Source organism: Varroa jacobsoni, unplaced genomic scaffold, assembly GCF_002532875.2.
Source record: "Varroa jacobsoni isolate VJ856 unplaced genomic scaffold, vjacob_1.0 contig03971, whole genome shotgun sequence".
Lineage (NCBI taxonomy): Eukaryota > Metazoa > Arthropoda > Arachnida > Mesostigmata > Varroidae > Varroa > Varroa jacobsoni.
The window spans coordinates 1-22,405 of NW_019215132.1; the positions used below are offsets into that span (position 1 = coordinate 1).

At 40.4% G+C, this 22,405-nt stretch overlaps 1 protein-coding gene and 1 long non-coding RNA gene across 6 annotated transcripts; both read right to left on the reverse strand.

Moving 5' to 3' along the window:
• Positions 1 to 12,806: 12,806 nt before the first annotated feature.
• LOC147751790 (uncharacterized) lies at positions 12,807 to 13,581 on the reverse strand. Its single transcript, XR_015315902.1, has 2 exons — positions 13,221 to 13,581; positions 12,807 to 13,010 (listed from the first exon to the last, which is right to left on the reverse strand). It is a non-coding gene; the product is annotated as an uncharacterized LOC147751790 (long non-coding RNA).
• A 1,863-nt stretch (positions 13,582 to 15,444) lies between these two features.
• On the reverse strand, positions 15,445 to 21,601 carry LOC111272952 (protein sel-1 homolog 1). Of its 5 annotated transcripts, none has more exons than XR_015315900.1 (5): positions 21,305 to 21,601; positions 19,766 to 21,089; positions 18,780 to 19,250; positions 18,065 to 18,387; positions 15,445 to 15,720 (listed from the first exon to the last, which is right to left on the reverse strand). XR_015315900.1 is itself a non-coding variant. In XM_086973448.1 (4 exons), the coding sequence occupies exons 1-4, from the start codon at positions 20,945 to 20,947 to the stop codon at positions 15,702 to 15,704; spliced, it is 1,830 nt and encodes a 609-aa protein (XP_086829574.1). In that variant the 5' UTR covers positions 20,948 to 21,219; the 3' UTR covers positions 15,445 to 15,701. The 5 variants fall into 5 exon arrangements, 2 of the variants coding, with proteins under 2 accessions (XP_086829574.1, XP_086829573.1); XR_015315901.1 differs by lacking the exon at positions 21,305 to 21,601 and adding an exon at positions 21,200 to 21,298; XR_015315899.1 differs by lacking the exon at positions 21,305 to 21,601 and having other exon boundaries at positions 19,766 to 21,219.
• Between the last annotated feature and the right edge of the window lie 804 nt (positions 21,602 to 22,405).

Consider the following 22,405-nt stretch of genomic DNA (forward strand, 5'->3'; position numbering starts at 1 on the left):
CTTGACGAGTATTTACATAAACGGCACAGCTTGAAATGATGTATTTTATCATGAAAACTTTTATCAAATAGATGTAAAGAGGCGTTCAAATAAGTATATTCATAGGCTTTTTTAGTTCTCCTGCTATTACCACTGGTCAATGAACGTGACAGAGTAATGTTCGCATATTAACCTGGTGGCCAATTCTATCGATATACCGTTAGTACTCTTCGTAACTTCCTATTATAGTTCTTTTTTTTTTCTTACTTTAAATACTGCCGTACGTTTTGTCTGTATGGAAAAGGCGTACCTATGATGCGATAGCGCCATGATTTATCGATGATATAGGCGGCCAGCAAACAAGCCAAAGGGTATGGATCTTATCCTTTAGCTAAGATACATATGTAACTCAAAAGCAATTCAAATCAGTGACACATGCTTCATCGCTTTTCGCGTTATGACTTTGTCTATACGCCACCCGCATGGCGTCGGATCCATCGGGAACTGCTGATCATCTTCCAGTAGTTGTGATCTTTCTGTTTGCGCCAACGTGCTCTTAGCTTCGGAACTTTTCTGGTGATCTGAGGCGAATCTGATCCCCGTTCTATCATAATCTCACCATCCGATACCTCTTCCTCAACATTACCGACGACTTCAGATACTACGCTCTCTATTCCCATATATATAGATCCGATTCTGCAATGCGATCTCTTCCGAGGCGTACGATGTTAGGATTACCCCTCTACCACCAACACTGATAATGCCCGTTGCTGTGGTCTTTAAAAAGTAGGGAATATGAGTGTGCGATCCTACCTGCTTCATTAATCGATGCAAACAATAAGATTATCGACATAATAAACTGCTGCTTTTTTTTTTCATATCGAAACCTTACATAGGTTCTTATATGCGAGCCGTCTGTGGAGAATGGAGCCTGTAAACATCGTTGAAGCAATCGTTTGTTTTTTCAATGAAGCGGTTCACGGTGTAACGCCAAATTGCATTCGTATAGGCCTTCTACGACGACGTCTAGTCCTATACCCAGACACCTATGTGGCGACGGTTATCCATTTGGATAGTTTATTATAAAACAGCATAACCGCATTTGGGACTCAGAGAGCCCCGTAAAGCTTGTCTCATCCTTAGGACGTGACGATTATGCGTCAGTTGAATTTCGTCTATACGTAGATAGGATTTAACGTATTTGCGTTTGTTAATTTTTATTGGATACTGTATGTAAAGTATATGTATAGCAAAACGGGTCCACTCGCAGCTCACTCCGTACGTTAGTTTAGGTTAAAATTAGGTAAAATAAAAAAATCAATTGCACAAAGGTATCGGACGTCTTGAGAGAAGCAGAAGGTGAGCGTACAAAGGCCAATTATAGAATGTAAAACTACAAAGGAATTGTATGACAGCGCGGGAACGGCACATCATTATAGAAATAGCTTTACGTCTATTTCGATCGATAAATTCGTTTGTCGCCATTGATGGATGGAGATTACAGTATTGATAACGGCGCGTGCTCAATTTCAAGTTGAAAAAAGTTCCCAACAAAGTTATTAGCGATGACGATGTACAGCGATACGTCCGTATACAGTTAGAAGACAAAATCGTAAGTAGAAATTTAATGTCGAACCTTTCCCAGGTAATAATCATATTATTTTTAAGTAAGATAGTGAGATACTTCGTTGCTACGAGAAAAAAAATTACTCTGTTCCGCTGTTCGAATGTTTGATTGCGTTCAAAGTAAACATAAAACCTATAGTATTTTAAACATAGGTTGTTAGAAGCTCTATTTGTTTTGCTGATAGCCAACATGATTTGTAGGGAGATGCATGACGTTGTACGAACTAAGATGGAGAACACCTATATAGCATTGTAATGGATATTCGTTAGAGTACCAAGATGGCAAAACTCGTGTCTTAGACAGTAAATATTTAGCTAGAAGTGTAAGCTTATAAAGGGGCATTAGCTATCCGTAAAGTATGCACAGGTGAATCGAGGTGGGTCAGCTGATACGCCCTCTTTGTGCGCTGCCGTATATTTTATAATAAGTCTGGGCTACGTTACTCCATGCCCAACAAACATGTCCTTCATTATATGTATGTCACGCATTTCTGCATTTTTTTTCTGTAATTTTCGGCCGCGGTCGATGCACTTCCGCCTGCCAGGGCTTGTTCCCAATTGAATAGCTACATACATGTTAATAATTAAACTGCGTAAAGATTCCTTGCCGGAAACGAAGCGTAGTTGTTTTTCTACTTAAGCAAGGCTAGAACTGTGTTTTATCTTTGAGACAGGGTTGACGTTATAAACAAACAATCTCATTCTATGAGTACATACTTACTCGTTTGAATTTTCCATTTAATGTCTGTTTTTCAACTGTGGAACAATGGTGAGGATAGCATATACAGCGAGCCAGTGTTACATGGAGCAAAAATTACGAAAACGTTCAATGATATCAGTCGAAGGCCAAATAACATTATATAGCTTGCTCATTGCTCAGGCAGAGGCTGTAACGGATGAAACTATTGAAACAAAAATTTACATAAGTGAACAAACACGCTATCTGTTAACGTGTCCGCGTACGTTTTTCAAAAGGAAGGCAAAATGCACGCGACGACCAAACTAGATCGAAGGCAGTGAGCCAGCAGGTGACTCGAAATAAAAATATTACATGTGCCATTTTTTGTTCTGTATCTTGTCTAGGATGTGCTTAGATCAAATTAGACGCAGAGACACTACGTCGCTCTTGAGCTCACTGGTCGCAAAAGTTTAGACCTTAGCTATTTGGCATTATGGACAATGGGCCTGATAAGGGAGGTTGTATCGAAAAGTTTTAATCTGACACGCGCTATGCGTACGATTTTAATTGGCAACGTTCAAGTTCACTGAGTTTGATCCTGGCGCAAAAAATTTTAGCCTATATTACAAAAAATCTTATATAGTCCTAGCAAGAAATCTGTTAGGCATGAAGATAGATCGAAATGTGGAACGCTTCGTAGTCTTCGCTGCGAGGTGATGTATGCTGCTTTGCAGAAGGGGGCTACTCTTTTTTGAGATTCTATGTTATCCTGAAGCTGCAACTGTAGTAGAAGCCTGCTTCTAGGCACCATGTTGAAAGCAATTTTGAGGTCACTAGCGGAAATCTAGCTAACTAGTAGTAAACTATTCTCTAAAATCTAAATAGTAAACTATTTATTATTTTGGGGAATTACAATCGGCTCTTCCCAACGCGATATCCTGATTTGCATAGTCCCTCCTATTTCGAACGAACTATCAAAATAGGAGCTACACACGTAACTGACGTGTATTGAGATTTATCCATTTTTAGAATCGCATTATGTTTCCGTTTCTACATATAGTTAATCAATAACTAGGCGGACGTTCGTATCTTTTTTTTTTCTAAATGGTTATTATATTAGTCTGCCTCGCAGCTAGCGATAATACATAGGGCTCAAATGGACAAAACTAGCATAAAAAAGCATTCAGAGTGTACTGTTTACAATAAGATGTACAGATAGCACCCTCTGTGCCGCTGTATGATCTGATTAATCTTGGCAAGTTTTTGGATAATATTTCAGATCGGCTGCGACTACAGAAGGCATTACCTCGCACCCTATTTCTTGTCTAGGATCTTCTGTATTGCAAGAAGCGTTTGTTTGCACATACCTCTGTTTGCGTTTTGCCTAGGTAAACGTCTTTGTGCGTGCGTGTCAGAGAGTACTTAAAAAAGGCGTATGTTTTTGATTTATGTGGTACGGCATATATGCCAGTGCGTTTCTTCCTTTCTGCATCGTAGCGATCAGTGTCGGTTTTCCACCCTATTGTGCACTTTGGCCGTTTCTCTCGTCCTCTCTTTCTCCTGCATGGCCTGACCTTGTTCTTCGACAACACTGTTCCATTCTTCCACTAGCACTCTATAACACATCGTTGTCATTTTTTCATTCTGCCAGAACAACAATAACGATATTACAGTGCAGCTGGTACGACGGCTGTGACGTCTGCAACGGGAAAATTCCGTCTAGCTGCAAGCACTGCCGCTATTTACGCTGTATGGATACTTGTGCGGTTGCGTGAATAGTGAAGAGCTCTGTTGTATGCTCAAGGATGTAAGCACAATAACTTGCGACACAGTCTGATGCAGGACCGTATGGACGTATGAGGTGTGGGGGGCGGAGGAGGGCACCCGGTATGGGCAAATAGGACCGGCATACGTTTGCCTACAGTAGCTATGGCCGACGATGTAAAACGCACTTGAAGAGCTTTTATGTTTAGAGGGATCTCTCAACCTAATAGAAGCATTTATGAATTGTGCCATGTTTACTTTTTGAGAGGCCCAAATAAGGCAGAGACGAAAAAGTTATTTAGGTTGAAGCATGGACATGCTGATAGTGTATTTTAGAACACTCACGCTAAAGATTTCAATAAAAAGGCCAAACTTTTCCAGGGTAAACACACTTGTGAGTTTTGAATAAATAAAACTCACAAAAGCTTTCTAGAGATGCGATAGATCGAAGATGGTAGAATTTCTACCAGAAATTCGTACCTTATTGCCCATACTTGTCGCCCAGACGATTAGAGGTGTATTATTATTATTATTAGACGATTAGAGGTGTATTATTATTCCTAATCCAAGTTGAGATAAGATATGCAAAGCAAATATTTTGTGTACTTCTTCGATATAGACGTAGGTCTGAGTAATACGTTAGGTATAGAGGCTGCGCGCAGACCGCGGAAAAATTCAATTTCGCGAATATGGTTTATTGGGCTTAAACACTATTTGCATACAAAAAAAAATCTGAGGTCCGATTTGAAAGCAGGCGTGCGATCGTACCTCCCAAGGGTTTCAGACTTTTATTTTTCTTCGCGAAAGCTGACGGCACTCAATCACTACTGGAGTGGCTTCCGACAGTTACAACGCTGAGCGCCTTGAGATGGTAGTTCCGGGCTCTTAATCACCCTACCAATGTTTAAAAAAAATTTATATGCATGAAAACAGGCCTTCCGCTCGGCAAAGGCAAAAATACAGCTCTGCAGGAAACTGCCACGTTTCCCTTGTTTTTCTATAAAAATAAAACGATTGCGTTTAAAACTATGACCATCGAGCAGTTATTTATATTGTTTTAAATTTACCTTCTTATATAAACTGCCGCGAACGGAAAATTAAGAATTTTGCTATATCTTTGCATTGCAAATCGGTCGGAGGTGCGTGGAAAATTGCCATTCACCATCGTATGCAAAGCAAAAAGGGTTCACGAAAATCCATCCTGCCCCTAATGGGTCAGATTGTCTTTAACTTCGGTATCATTACCGAGTGGTACATGGGCATGTGAAACTATTCATTGGTAAATCAAGATAGAGCAAGGCCATTGAGACAATGTTTGAATTAGCTGCTTACCACCACACACGCAAGTTTTTTTGTTTCAACAACAGATGCAGATCTTTCGCCATAAGAAATTATACTATTACATCCATTCATGTAGCGTTATCATTTAGAAATATTAAGAATACGATTGTCAACTCTGTCCATGGTGTTTCGTACGATAGCAAGCGGGATCTGATACTACATTTTAAAAGTACGAGCCGGCCGATTTATCCTTGTATGAAATAACTAAAACGTGTTCAACTGTCACTTCTACTTTTACTGCTACTTATTTTAAGAGTGTCTGAACGGTACGTTGAATTCGAGGTTTGAGCAACGAACGCTTGTGTCACGAGGGCCAACGATGGGGCACTACCTCCACAGTTACGCAACACTGCGAAATATTCCAACGTGATCGAACGTTGTAATCCTAGCCGGACTAGTTCTTATCAAACCGGCCCTTGATCGATCCTTGAAATATATCAGCCAAAAACTAATTCTGTGTTTACATAGAGAAATTATCGCGAGCATGTACTATCTTATAAATAATGACTGTGTGATATAATGCGGACAACTCTAAAGATTTTATTGTTTTTCTCTCGTTTAGCGCTTTCAAATCTATTAATTTCAAATCGTAAATTCTCACACTTATGAAAACGTTAATTTCAATAATATTACATTTCCCGTGGGTCTCGCTGGCTCAGGTAATTCCTCTAGCTTGGTTTTTGGTAAAAAAAAAAGTTGAAGCTGTTGGAATCGTATGAAGTTGCCCAACAGCTACGATTTTCCTCTAGCTGAAGGGGTTTTAAGATCATTTTGCGAAGTTTATTTAGATTGGTGGCGAGACACCTTCCTATACTATTTGTAGTGCAGTGATGAGGACGATGACTGTTGATTAGCGAATATAACTGAAGGCTTTCAATTTTGCAACTATAAAAAAAATATGGCCACTTTATGAATTGCTGTATGGCTGATTTTCTAATCTACATGTGATGAGGTATAGCTTAAGGTGAAGCCACTCGGTGTCAACGAACGAAGACAAGAGTTTTGCCTAAGCTTGATATTACCGTGCCTACTCCGTATCGCGATGCTCGATTGTGTTATCGAATTAAGAAAATGTGTTATTATGTTTTTTTGTGTTCTATATGTAATTGGGACACGTTTTCCATGTTCTATTTTATGACATCTGATCTAGTTGCAGCTACATCTTTTCTGCCAAATATTCCTCGCACACAATTCACAAGGGAGATTTACTCTGTTAACTGATATATTTTTTGTTGTACCTGTACTGGCATACGCCGTTCGGGGATGTCGTCTCGTCGATTTGGCAACTCCGCAGACAACTAGCGCGTCATCTCGATAAGTATGTAATTTTAGTAGTGGAACATGTACAGGCCCAACTATCTTCGACGACGGTCGAAAATTTTCTTCCATTCTATAATAATAGACACCCAGAGGGCATTTTTTCGTAGCCAAGCTATCTTGAAAGCTCTGTCCATTAGCACCCTTTTTTAGCTTTAATTGCTCTGACCAGATGGATAGATGATACTTTTCCCATGATCAGAGATACATTCTTTCAGATCTGGATAGCCGAAGAAGTGGATATTGACTCTTAGTGTGAACGTTGTCCTGTCTCTTACAACTCCACCTTTACAGGACACGATACGTCAGTTTGTCAGCTATGGAAATATTCGTATTGATATATGTAGATACAGTTGAAATAAACCGATTCAGAAGTTGTTATGTTTATTTTGTTCGAACGATGCACTTTTGCACTGCCCTTTAGCTGTAAAGAGCAGTTTTTCGGAGAAAAACACGCATCTTCGATATTTGCTCAGTCGTTTTTTTGTCACCATCAATAAACCCTATGTTTAGATGAAAAACGCAGTCGAGCGTGAGGAGGGGCCTGGTGATTTCAAGGATGACACCTTCAGTCTAGAGAATTCACTGAAATTGATCTTGCCTATTAATTATATATTTAGTTCTGTTAATATTTTCACTGTAATTATATGATCTTATTGAGGTTATGCTTCTCCTGATTTCATTGATTTTTCAGATTATACTAAAAATATTACTTAATAATAAGTATCTAAAATATGTGAAATTATATAGATATATAGGTGAATACATAGAATTATATGATTGGAAACTTCAGTTAAAGTCGTACTTGTCATGACCAGCAACATCACCGTTCTGTCTGTATTTATTAGACGGCTAATAGTTTCAACTCGTATGTATATTGCCCAGGATGATGCTCAAGGCAATGTTTGTGACAGTATTTACAAATATTGTTCTGAGTCAGCGTAAAATTATTATCTTTCCAATAGACTGTATAGTTAGCTTTACGTATAGCAAATCTAGTATTTGCATTTTGCCTTTTTCGCAAGAACCGTTCCAGCTGTCGTTGACTATTGCCAGAGCTTAAGGTCCACTGTGGTTTTTCTTCATCTTCTTTTAGCAATATCTACACACAATCTTTTTTCGACGACAGAAGTTTGGATAGGGTGTGAAATGTCTGTTAAGGGCTACACTAGCGTACTAGCCGTACGAATTTGCAACGCGCGTTTCCAAAGTTCACGTCTTATCCCGGCCAGTGCCTATACGTCTTTTGTAGGAAACAGTCTTAAGGACATTTAAAAGCAGTAGCAGGGGTAATCCTCCTGTTACGAAAGGCATATATATATATATATAAGCCGCAAGTTTTCGTGAATATCAGATCGAGGTGGTCACATCCAGGACCTTACGCACCCGCTCTCCACGCTATTGTTGAAGGAAATTGTATTTGACGAGCTGATTGCTTGACGTACTTCGAAATTATGTAACTTTTGAACTAGTTGGACCGGAATGATGATCTTTCAATAAGTGTTAGCGGTACCGTTTTTATTTTTTTCATTCGTCTCAGCGCATTAATAGGTTCTGGACAGCCATATACCTTTATTCCTGTTCCTATATATAATTTCCTTATCAACGGCTCTTCGAAGCAAATCTGTAGCGACGTATTTATGCCCCAGTCGTACTTTAAGGGCATAGAAAACCCCATAGTATACTCACATTCATATACATCTTCAAAATAGCACCTGATTGTATAGAGTTTATAATATTGTGTTGAAAAGATTTTCTACGAACGATTTCGCAATGCCTGCGCAATGCGTTCATCGTTCGAGTAACCTAAGCAACATAGGCAGCCAATTTCAATAAAGGGTAATCATGACGCCAAACTCACGAAAGATCAATACCCTAAAACTGGGAACATGGTTTAAAAAACACACAATCATCTCTTCCACAAGACAACTGCGACTTCAAGATTTCGACACTATAATCTTACGTTGGGACAAAGTGGCTATCACTGTTTGAGAGAGACTAATCGACTTCCTCGATCTGTTTATATTTGCACACACGCACAACATACACCAAGCAAGTTTTGTTTATACACTCTTGCTGGCAGTAGTCAAAGCTTTCGATACGCAGGTAAACAAACAATAGGACAGCCTAATATCAGAGAGAGTTCCATACGGACAATATCCTCCTTTTCTACGTAGGCTTCTCACATATGATCCACATTGGAAAAACATTAGATGCTACCGAACACTATCCTAATACTTTTCTCTAAACTAAAGTTATTCCAGATCCGGTAAAGCAAAACTGTGTTGAAGAGATCCTCTGCACCATAATCTCGTTAAAAAAAACTCCCCTTCTCCGTTATCATTATCCGTCTTATCCTGACGAAGGCTTTTACTGCAGTGCCCCTAGCACTATATTTGAATAAAGCTACTGCACTATTTCAGTCACCCCCTTACACTGCCACGTTATCTCATTGCCCTATTTCGTAACTCGGTCAGATTGATTCCATTACTTTAGTCCGAGTGTTCCATTAATGCGTTCAAAACTTTCTGGGACCATATAGCGAATATTCTGTGGCCTCCCTCCTATTAGGCCAGCACTGTGTTACGGATCATTCCCTAGCCATCGCGGTTACTTCGCGATCTCAATGAGAAGCGAACTTTTAAGCTTCCATGCAAACATTAGGTCAAGTGAGAAACCCAATAAGTAACTACTGTGAAAACATCTTCAAACAACAAAAAAACCACCGGAGGTTTCTTTTGGAGAACTTCATACCCGATTGCATTTGACTGTGTTTTTCACACGATGTCGAGATTGCCGCGAGTAGACGTTTCATGGATCCTTAACTGTCCTTAAGATACTTGTACAGAAAGGCTATCTTGTCTCAGTCTTCGTTAAGTACCTTTTGGCAGACTGATATTGTTGTGTTACCATTCAATTACTGTATATACTAAACACAGTTGCAGTCTGCCTCAGCAAGATAGGTCGTTACCTAGTTCACTCAGCCCAGAGCGGCTTGCGACAGTACCATAATATCTTTTCATTTATTTCTCATCTAACCGGTCTACGATACAACTAATCGTCGCAGAGATGATGACGAGTTAGAGGCCTGCAAGGCCCATATGACGTATGATCACAAATGAGTAGTGCATCAGAACAAGGTAATAGAATGGCATAAGATGATACTGTCATTTCGCCATCTTGACCCCCTGCAACGAATCATGCCAAATTATAATGTGCAGTTGCGACGATTGAGGGAACCCAGCGAGAGAAGGGGAATAAATTTTCCACTAATTACGGTAACTATACGGTTCCGGAGTGTTGTAGTAGGGCTCGTTAGTAACTTTAGCATATTCAGTTCCTCTGAACTGAATGCTTTTATTAGGAATTGTTAAGTTGCAGGTGTGCCTTACAAAAACAAGTGTTATGTTTCAATATATTTTTTATGATACATAGATGGCGGCTTATACTGATAATAATCATCTCATATAGATGGCAGTCAGCTCTGGTTATGCCAACCTGCAATACGCCCACGCCATGCCATACACTCACCTACGAATATGTTCGAAGAAGCAAGTTGGGGCACAATAAAATCATCTTAACCCGTGTTTCAGTCTCGCTCCTTCAGTATCTCGTTCGCTATTTATGTTTTTGCTGAATTAATTGTAACAGACGCAGTACAGACGGAGCTGTTTGTCAAAAAAAAAACTAGTAGTTTTGGTTTAGTGTTGTAAGAATGGTGTTATTGGCGCCCTTGAAATAGATGAACTGAACATTACCGAATCGGTGTCTGCTGTTGCGAAAGGCAAGATGGCCAATACAAGTCTGAAATGGGTTTTCTATAATCCTAACTATAGGGCGAGCGGCCAATTCACGAGAAGGTCATGAGGAGGTTTGAGGTGACACCGTCAAGCAGTCAGTTCTAACTATCATAAAATTTAATGGCGGATAAAAATTATCCTAAATTAGATAAAATTCACACTTACAAATTTAATTATGTTTCACTTGTCACCTAAAATACCAATTTAAAATTCTGAGAAAATGGTACGACGACATCGTTTAAGTAACAAGTGTGAGGTCCCACATTAGTTGTTGCCCTCCCTGCCTTCGATTCCATTCATCTCTGTTGGTTCCCAATATTACTAGATGTAGTAAAGGAAATTGAAAATAACTTAATGAATAAAGCACGAGAAGGATAAAGGATCTTGTTGTCGGGCGCTTGACGGCCGCTGACGAACGCGCAAATCGGCAGGTCTTCATTCCGCTAAGACTGGCAGGAGTAGGTCACATTGCAGAGAGGCAGAGAAATCCGAGAACGCGCGAGCCTGAACCCTTCAGATTGAGAGTTACTGTAATGTATACGTTCCCAAGAACACTCTACCTGTGATTATTCTCACATGCGGTATAGTATAATCAAATACAATGTATTCTACGTGTATCAAATATGTCGTAGCAAATTTTCGCGCGTTTTGAGAATTTCTGAGCGGTAGCGTTATCTACTGATCCCATTGATGGGTGACAAAACACTTCTAAAAAAAAAAATCTAATTTCGATAAACACAGCCTTCTGCGTACAAGATTCTACGCGCTGCGCCTCCAAACCTAGCCCACAGGCGATTAAAGCGCCAACCCCAGCCTGGGTTGCAGTAACGGTGGCAGCTCACTGCAAGTGGTTTTTTCCCAAGTGAACGTCCAGTTGGGTTGAACGGCGAAAGGTACGTCCTTTGGCAGCTTAGCCGGTGGAAGGAGAAAGGTTCGGAAATCGATCCGTCAAGAAGAGGGGCCCGCCATCGGATGTAATGCTGTTCGTGGGAGAGTTATCTCAGCTTTCGCTCAACTCGGCTCGCTCTTGTTGGCATGAACAATTGATTTTAATTAGTGTTGACGTCTTGAGCTCCTAAGCGTGTCACAAGCTCTGCGAATTTCTGTATGTTTGGTAGGTTTAGGTAGTAAAAGACACTATTATCAATGAAACAATTTTCTACCGTTCACTTCGAAAATGAATGCCCACTAGTAGAATGAGTGGTAGACGGTCAGCTGCTGATGGTAACTGAAATAATTTCGTAACCGATACGTAAAAAGGAATAGTCCTCGAATATCATATCGATAGAATATCGGTGAAACTGGTATGTGAGATCAGAAATCGAGAACAGCTTGTGGATCCGAAGTTTTAAGGCCGACAAAGTAGTCCGTGTATTTTACCACGTTCACACTCTTGAACTATTGTAAGTCTATTTTTAGTCGTCTTCAATGGGTTCAATAAAACAATTCAAAGTTTTAGCTTTGAAGCAAGAATATTAGCATCAGACCCTTGATAGCTTGAAGGAGCAAATCGCGGCGGATTATCACTGCGTGAGAGCAACTGAAAGCAAGTCTAGTGCTTATGTATTTAAGCAGCACGTCTTCATCCACAGTAAAAAAAAAAAAACCCATAATACTACCAATAAATAACTAGATGAACGGCCTCATAATTATTCCAATAGCTCATAGACGGTTGCCTGCCTTGGTGACGAAAGTAAACGGCTTGGGTATTTTTACAAGGAGCATATCGACCCTGTCCTTACGTTGTTGAAGGAAGCATTAAATGCCTGAGCAACGTAAATTTTACCGTATATCATGACTCGTTTACGTTACGTTGCTTTCGTTAGATATATGCTTATCTAATTTGGCATATATAGCGATACATTTGGTCATTGTTGCCGCGACACGGGCCGATTGATCATTCGACAACGGTGGCCGTTAAAGCCGATCGGCTCTTAACGTGTTGATAGCTCCCGCCTTAATCTTCTATTGATTTATCACTCGGAACTGATTTATTATATTGGCGTCATAGGGCAATGCAACCTGCGATCGTATCGTTCTCTGTTGACATTAGATATGTATATGCGTAGAGAAAAACGGGCCTTAACTAACATCATTTTCTACTAGTAGAACCTTAACGATTTTTTTTTTACTATTTTTAATTGAAATTAATAATTATTCCGAACCAAAGCGGCTGGTAATTTTGGCTAGGGCCTGATCTTTTTCAAAGAAAAATTATGCCACTATCACTCAATTAAAATTATCTATATCTTAAGCTCATGTTAAATAAGTTTATGTTCGTGTTATGCAATACAACTATGTAAAGCAGACTGTTAATACTTAGTCTGTCTTTTCTCGTGTTTTATGTTAATAAATCGTATTTTTATGATAATAATCTTCTCTGGTTTGGCTCCGTTGCTCCACTTACTTTTCGCTGAATGTTGGGATCTTGTAACGATACACATTTTACCAAATCGGCCTGGTTCAGTGTAGCCGATCAGGACCTGACTGACTATCTTGGACGACTGCACTTGGAAAACAAGAATACGTTCCATTTGATAATACTAGCTAACAATCAGTCTATAAGTAACATAGATTGACGGTAATCTGAATTATAAGGTGGATTTAAGTCTAGTTAAAGTGTGTCTACTGCAAATTATGTAAAAGCAAAAAAAAAAGTATTTTCCGAAACACTTATCTCAAGCGAGTTATATAGAGCTATATAAACAACGCACCTCAGTTGTCCTCTAGCTGCCTCTGCCTTCGGTAGAAAAGAGTCAACATTTCGACGTGAAGTTGCATGACAGCGCTAATCCTACGTAGGTGAATCTTGAAAGGTATGAAGACACATGCTAAGTTCATTGTCTCCAACAGAGAGACATTTACTATAGTGTTTTCACTCTCAAAGTATAAAGGAGGGAATAGGAATCGACTGGCGAGTTAAAAATAACATCGGTGGAGCTAGATTCGATCACCATGAAACAAGCTCTGACATAACTTCATTTTATCATTGACTGTCCCAAAACTTTAGAACCTTTCATCCACCTCGTTGTTTATTTACCTCAACGATCAGCACCGTGATTTCAAGCATACGGAGTAAAGCAGATTTATTCGTAACCAGTAACTGGGCGATGTTTTCAAACGTTTGCTTTTGTCTATAGTAATTGAGGTAAAATCTTTTCCATCCTAGAAGACACGCGACGTGGCTGTGAGCCGTTCGCCTCTTTATCGCGTTGGCGACTAGGTATCAACTACCTATCAAGTCTAAGTATCAACTACCGCATTTCGATAACCTTGCAAAGGCCTATACATGTCCGTTACTTAGTCCCACCTGAAAATGGTCGGGGACGATAGGCCTAGTCTCTAGCCGATAACGTTTAAAAAAGTATCGTACTACCTATTTCGTCAATAGAGTCTATTACCGAAAAAATACCCTAGAAAAAATTTAACATGCGTTCGTATAGATATGCCTGGTTGACTTGTTTCGGTATTTATGGTTTGGTGATTATTTGTGTACATAGCGTAAACTATGATTAGGCAAAGGGACTCAAAACACACATGAATTTCTCATTACTTCTCCGGAGTAGTCCTCTGAAAAATTTCACGAGTGTCTGTGTTATAATAGCTCGTAACCTCGCAACATAGAAACAGACAAGAGACACAAGTCTGATATAATTCACTTTTGTACGAATAGTAAAAGTTGACTGTGATCGGCCAAGTTAGGCATCACCCAAACCAAAAATGTCAAATAATAATTCATAATGGAGTAAATAAGCGTTATGGATGTCCTAGATTGCCATGCGCCAGCCGTGGGTAAGCGTTATCGCCACAAGTTCTTATCGAAGCTACAGTTTAGCTGAGCTTTGCGGAAGTGGACCATATTTGTCTTAAATCTTTCTTGAATCGACTGCTTCGGTTAATAACCAGGACATCGGCTGTATAGAGGTACCTCTTCAGGCGTCTTCGACTTTCGCTCAATAGGACAAGAAACAGCAACGAAATTCCTCAAGGCCGTCCATAGTTGAAATTTCGTTCTCCTGCAAGACGATTTCAAAACCTTAAGGGAAAAAAATGCTTCATAGGAGGAGATGGCTAGCGTTCTTCTTCTAAGATATGACAAACCTAGGTAAATCGAACTTGCAGTCCTGGAAATCTCGTTGACTACAGCCATTTGTACATGATTCAAACAACGTATTATACGATCCTCTAAATTAGAAAAGGACGTGAGGCCTAAATAAGCATATTTCGTCGGCTTGAGGAGTTTTTCGTCGTTCTCTATAGGCTCAGCCGGCTGTCACTTTAGTTCACGTAATGCTGATACATTTAATACAATGTTAATATAATGTCTATGTCCTTGCTTGAATATAGCCTGAACAGAAGCTTCGTTGTGATACCTACATTGTTTGAACACGTGCATATAGACCTGCCACAATTTCCGACCCCTGCTTATACTTTATGCTATTTATCCTGAACTTTTTCTGGAAGCTATTTAGCCTGAACTTCTAACCATAGTTTGCGCGCACTACTTGATGGAAATACGTTAATCAAATATCATGTCTGCTGTTGTTCATCCAAATGTTATTAAATTCAACCACCATAGAGGAGACCTTGTCGAATTCTCACACCATTACACTTGGTGTCTATAGAAAACGTAATTGCTTTCTTTATTTAAACTAATCAATGGAACAACTAGTCGTTGTTCAAGCGACTTGGAACTGGGATCTGGGACACGTCTGACAAAGTAGCCTAGCATGTTTTTAGCGTAATACGGAGTAGCACGAATAAATTTTTCATTTACTAAAAGTTCTACATATGTATGCACAATAAAATTCTGATACGTTGTAATTAAGAACGTTCCACAATGTTATTGGAACCTCAGTGAATGCATCAGTCAAGTAAACAGACCACTAACGACCTAGCCTAACGTAAAATACCTAGCTTTGAAGTGTTTGGCGCAACTTAGGACAAATTTTGGCAGTTTATTGCGAGCTAGGCATCTACTGGTTTCAGTAGGACAACAAAGCCAGCCCCACTATAGAAAGCGACAGCTTCACTATCGAGAAGGCAAAACGTTTGCGTTGGGAATATGCGTGAAAATCAGCCATTTTTTGTCTCACGCACCGCACGAATCCTAGATTGATTATACGCATATTTACTCGCTGTGATCGACAGTCCAGCATTGTCTCAATTTTCATACACTTTCTGAAGCAGAATTTTTAAGGCAACACGAAAGATCTGAAATAGGGAATATATATATATATATATTATAGTTTTATTTTTTTTTACATATAACTGACACGTATGATGATTTTGCAATTTTGATGCAGATATTAGCTTCTACTTAGGAGGTATCGACTCTTAATTAGCTACACAGGTAAACTGGTTGTAGTTAATGGCTAGTCTTTTCAATTTTCTTTTTTTTCTTCTTTGAGACGTTACATTTTTGGGCCTAATTGTAACCCAGAATTTTGCTTGGAAAACAGATTTGTCTACGGAAGCTATATATTAAAGAAAATAGGTTTGCGTACAGTTGACATAAAAACTTATTCGCGAATTTAAGCAGAAAAATTTACTGCGAAATGTCTAAGCTCTTCTCATTTAGACGCTTGTAAATGATTTTTGTCCCAGTTCATTCTGTACACCCTGTCCAATCTAAAGCTGCTCTCGTTAACAGAGCTAAAGACTGATAATGATTAGCTCTTATCTAGATTAGAGTCGTTGTGAGATTTCACTAGCTAAATGACAGAACTAAAATATACTCTCAACATATAAATAGAAACTACAGCTACTAAGGAATAGATCCAACACAAAAGATATCCTCACAATATGCATCTAACGAACAAAGGTAACTGCCCCATCTTCATAAACTATCTACGAGCTGCAGCGACGTCTTAATCTAAACGTAAAAACGAAATACGTTAGGTTTAGGAAGTACATACTAAATGCAAAATGAAACGACAAAGACCGTACGCATCTACAATTATGGGACCTACTTTTTGCTACATCCTTTCATATATTTAGTGTAGTAGATATTGATATCTATTCTACGCTACTATACAGACAGGAGAAATCCGTTCATTGAGATTTAGGTTATTTTTATATCTAAACGTGCTTAAGAATTCCGCCTAGAATACTGCATAAACAGTCTATGCACACGACACCCCACTAGCTACGGGCTAACAATGGGGGTTGGCGTTGACTTCGCACGCACTTAATTACCAGGTGCTATATATACGTAATTCGGTTAGGTGCCTCGACCTGCCAAAAACTGGCTTCGGCTAAAATTATCAATGATCCTACTATTCATTCAGTAGAAAAGCCGACCTACGTTTTTCGCTTTGAAAAAGCTGAATAATATGTCAGGCAACGGGGCGGAATAGGGCCGATAGGGCAAACTGCCAAGTATGGAGGACAGCGCCAGTAAAAGCGATGCACCGAAGATAAACCCGCTTGTCGTCCAATGACCAATGCAGGAGGTTGCTCCATATAGGCGAAAAGCACCAAGAATCGAAGGGAAACGAGACGAAGAAAAAATAATGCACGTCTGCTTCTATCTCTATTCACGAAACAGTGACCAGGAACAGATCGGGGAATTGACGAGGCAATGACGTACAGGCGACACGAGCTTATTAAAGCCGTCTTTGGACAAGGCAAGAAGGACCAAAAAATTGTTTTCAGTGAGACGGACGCAACAACCAAAGCCTTCGCTCACCAAGTTAAACATACAGAATCCGTCTGTTTGCACTTAGTTCGTGCCGTTTTACATAGAAGATGGATCAAGGCTACGCATAGAATACGATCAACGTAGACGAGGCAGCATTCCCATTAGAAATGCTTTACAATAGTATAGGATTCGATTTCGTAGGTTAAGCTGAAACTAAATCTGCGTTAAGCATTTCTAGCGCTGTGTAAAAACCAGATACATGTGTGGAGGTCGTACTTAAAAATAAAAATCAAGGACATACCGTATTATAAGAACCGATCTTTATAGATACTCGTATTAAATTATTCTGGAACACAAGTTAAATACAATGGCTAACTCAATTCAAAACAGAGACGGAATTTCGTGAAACGAAGCAGACCCATCATAATAGCTGCAGTACAGCAGATATCGCTTGTTATAGCTTCAAGCACGCGCTGGGTTTACTACACCCTAATCAGTACAAACGGAGGCAAACAAACTTTTTTTCATTCGTAACGTGAGGCAAGCTTTGCCGCCCCTCAATAACCCTAACTATTAGTGAGCCCCATCAGAGCTAGCCACCGCTAGGAACTACGAAGCACGGTGTTATTAGCACAGCACCAAATGGCGCAGCTGTTTTACCGAACGTATTTTTTTTGTTCGACAGTTAGGTCTAATCAGCGTGCTTTTATTAAACCAACAAAATACAGCCTTTTCTGTAATCGTGATCACACACCAACAACATTGCGAATACTGATTCGCTGACGCCACCATCGTACTACGATATTCCTGTCTAATTTAAAAGATTATAGATTATTAAAGTCAATTAGCTTTGCGCAACAGTAGCGCGCGTTTTAAGTCTAAAAATCAAGTTTCGACGACGCTCATTATCCTTACGTGTTATGATGGGAACTAAGAGGAATTACGGCAGCATGAAGATCAGACGATTCCTTTGCTTGAGATCAGCGTAGTTACTTGTAGTTACTTTCTTTTTCGCCCATCTGACATAGTGTCCGACCTTCCTAAAAGTTTCTATGTCAAAATAGATAGCTACGCATGTACCTTAAAATCACCAGAAACACCATGAATATGGCCATCATGTAAAGATCCCAGTTGTCTCCTAAAAGACCACTCATGGTCGTCTCGATCCATTGCAAACTGCGCATTCGTTTTATCATTTCCGCGAGGGCCATCTTGAACAGCGCGAGCTGTGCTGGAACCTATAAAAATTAAGATCATGCTTCATTAAAGGTTTTTTTTTTCTCTCTTTTTTCTTGCCCGTCCCAAAATCGGCATGTTACAACGAGGCTCAGATTAAGTAAATCTATTAACCGTACTTGCACACATATGTTCGAAGATCTTATGGCTAACTAGTAAACATCGCAGATCATCTGTTCATGCGAATCTGTTGCATGAGCTCGGAAATAACAGCACGTGAATCTACTTTGAGTCAACACATTTCAATAATTTCTGTTCACAGCCTACTTCAAATCTAGCAAACACACTAATCCCTAGCGAGTAGGCGAATTCCTGTTTTTAAGCCCTTTCGTTACCTAAACAATTATGCTCAATAGGGTGCGTTGGATCTACGAAGACTAAGTGCGCAAATAACCTGTGCATCTTCTGAAGCAGTCGCAGCCAAATGATAATATCGTCTAGCAAGATGATTGTCTGCCGGTACCCCTTGGCCATATTCGTGCATCAGCCCCAAATTAAATAGTGCCTGTGCAGAGGGTCGAAAATTATCTTCGCCTGCAAGTCGATAATATTGTAGCGCTTCATTGTAGTCTGCTGGCACCCCGTAGCCGTAGAAGTAGGCGTCGCCCAACTTTAGACGGGCAGCTGGCGAGCCCTGATCGGCGGCCATCTGCCAGAAACGAATGGCTAGCGCCAGTGATGCATTGGCGCTGTAAAGAACAGGATTGGTGTTTGTCAGCACATGGGCCGCGTTGCTTTGCGCCACTTCTGAACCAAGCTCGGCGACGAACATATATCTGATGAGGGCTTCATTCATGCGGCCTTCAGAATATGCTTTGTATGCCTCTTGCATGAAAGACATCCACGGACCTCGTTCAGCAACTTCCTGCATTGAAATAGAATCGTACACAGCCTGCCGCTTTTACTATAAGCTACAGAGATTCATTTATAGTACCTTCTAAGTATTCTTTTCTAGTATTCTACAAGTTTATTACTTGATTTTTTATTATTCATTAGGAATAGTCTGACAAATATACGATAATAAATCCAGATCGCTTCACAAGTTAGTCCTCAGTTGAATATACCATATATCAGCAAAGCGCTTACAATTGTTTGTTATGAATGCGTGTTAACTATAATCCTGCAGGGCTTTAGCTGAAAGGACGCGTAAATAGCAACACTACTAGCACAAATCGTCTAACAAGCGAAGCAATCTAATATAATTGATAACGCGAGCGAGGGTCGCGATTTGAGGGCAACGTCATTTAGACGGAACAAATCCAAGGCGAAACAAAGATATCCAGCCCATACAAGTCTAGAAAAATAGGGGGTCGCAAGAACAATAATAGAAAACATAAGCGGCTTTGCCCCCGGATTACGGATAGTGAGAAACCTAATTACCTTCAAAAGGTCCACAGCGTTATGGCAGTTCCGTACGACCCCAGTACCCTGGCCGTTCATTAGGCCGAGATAGTAGAACGCACTTGTGTGTCCCTGCATCAAAGCTTGCTGGAAGTACTTGAATGCTACTGGATAACTTTTCTCAACACCGATCCCGAAATAGAACATATGACCTAACTCAACATGCGCCTCAAGGAAGCCTTGTTCAGCTGCTAATTTTAACAATTTCAGAGCTTGGGAATAGTCCACCGGAACGCCACTGCCCAATCGATACATTTTAGCTAAGCCTGTCTGTCCGTATGGGTTCCCCTTTTCGGCCGACATGGAAAAATACTTCAAGGCGGTCGCATTTGATTGGGCCACGGCATCACTCCCCTCTAAATACATCTTGCCCAGTAGAGCCATGGCGTTGCTGTCGCCAGCTGTCGTCGCCCGCGACAGATAGCGGAATGCGCGCACATGGTCACGTGGGACATTTCGGCCACCCTGAAATAGCAATTGACCAAGCCCGACTTGTGCCTTTACATCGCCTTTATCCGCCAGGAACTGGTAATATTGTAGAAGATCGCGATCCAGCTGATTCGTCGTCGGACCCGATGGATCATCCGATTCGTCACTAAGACGAATTTTTTCCAGGGGAAACGCCGACCGCGAGTTTTGTGTCCGATCGTCTTCTACAATTTTTGCTACACGCCTATAGAGGTCGAGTGCTACTTCGCAATTTTTTGAGACACTTCGTCCGAAGTGATACCGATAGGCAAGGATCATCTGGGCTTGCTCACATCCGCCGATTGCAGCGAAAGTATAATGCATTAATGCTTTGGCTTGCGACCGTTCTAACCCGCCTAATCCAAATGAATGCATGAACCCTATATATAAATGGCCGCCAGGATCTCCGTCGTAAGCAAGCTTTCGAAGCGGATGTAGCACATTGAAGCTTTCCGGACGCAGGAACAGTTGTTCTAATGCGAACTTAAAAGTCGTCTTCAGCAAGACCTTTGGCGTCAGATCTTCTCTTACTGAAGTGGGCTCTTCGTATGAATTCTTCGGTTTGTCCAAGATCTGCTTTTTTGGTTCAACCAACTGCGGTTGTCTTGTAACTGCTGCACCCAACGTTGCAAACATTACTGATAGTAGAAGACATGTAACGTGCTCGTGAATGTTTATTAGCTTCGCCATCATCACATACTCTGAGGAGAGGCGCACCTTTACCTCCTGTCTTTTTCCACTTTTGTCTGTACTGCAACCGCTGATCGATTTTGCTGGCTTTCGTTGAGTCGACCCCACCTTTATGTCACCCAACCCGAAACCTCGCACACATATACTGCTGTAAAAGGAAAACTGGTTAATGTTTGGTATGAATTATCCTGCTTGAAAGCGTCCCCTACCAGTGATCAGCCAGATAACATTACCAAGGTACTTCATATACATTACATTATGGCATCGTTGTTTTGTGTTATCAGAGGTCAAATCGTATCGCGTAAAACTGCTCTTCAATATAATACAACAAATTGTTGTTATGTTAAAACCTTCGCTTACACTTAACTGATCGTGGATGTTTTCCATTTTATAAATATATGACGGATATTGTTTTCAGACATTGGTACGCCACAGGACGCTGCTTATATTCTAACAACAGCTAGGTGGCCATCACTGTAAAACGGCAGATCCTGCCGTGTAGCCAGTACCTGGCGAAGAAATTTTTTGTTGAACTAGCTAAACGGATCATAACGTATTATGCGCCTGATGCAAAATACAACGATGGCATCCGTTCGCTGGTTCAAGCAGCATCTCGAAGCTATATACCATTAGCATTTAGCTAAGCCCTGTGGGAGGGTGATCATAGGCGATGATATTAAAAACTTGAGGTCTTCGTCTGCTTTGTCTTCGTTCGAAGCCCGTGAGCCGCTGGCCGTACGCCTATTCCACACGATATCTGGAGGGTCGGCCGAATAAATTATATGCAGTTTGTTTTGCTGTGAGAACTCCACGAAGCTGAAACGTCGTCTTGCATTTGGTCGGGCCACGAAACCTCACTCGTCGTTTCGAGGAACAAATGCGTGAATTGAGCAAAGCAAATTTACTAACCAATAGATTTAGGGCAGAGCATATAATTATCATCATTACATACTACATAACTGGTGTGCATAAAGGAAGTCGTGTATACAATGCGTTTCAATGGGAAAAGGTTTCTGCGAGTATCTACTCTCCCATAGTTACGTACGATATGTTTATTCACGACGTCGTTTCAATGTAAACGCTAATAGTTCTGCCTGGCCTGCCCGACCTATCTACATTATTTATATTGCAAGACTTCTATGTTCTTCACAAGTGTGTCACGCTTGAACTCAACGAGCGCAATTCCCTAATAGAAAAGAGTGGTTCTGTTCTTCTACGCATGTATGTTTATGCTCGATAGCCGTATGTAGTCCTGCCTGTGCTTGTTCCTTTTCATACGAAACCTTTCATGAAATCTTCGCCATATATGATCTTATATATATTGAACATTTATTTTGTGACGAAAGTCTCCGCTAGCTTGTGTAGACATTAGCGACAATTGATGATTTTTGATATTTTTTTTTAACTCCTCCTAGATTGAATTTTCACGTTCCTAAATTCTTCTCAGTAGGTTACCCCTAC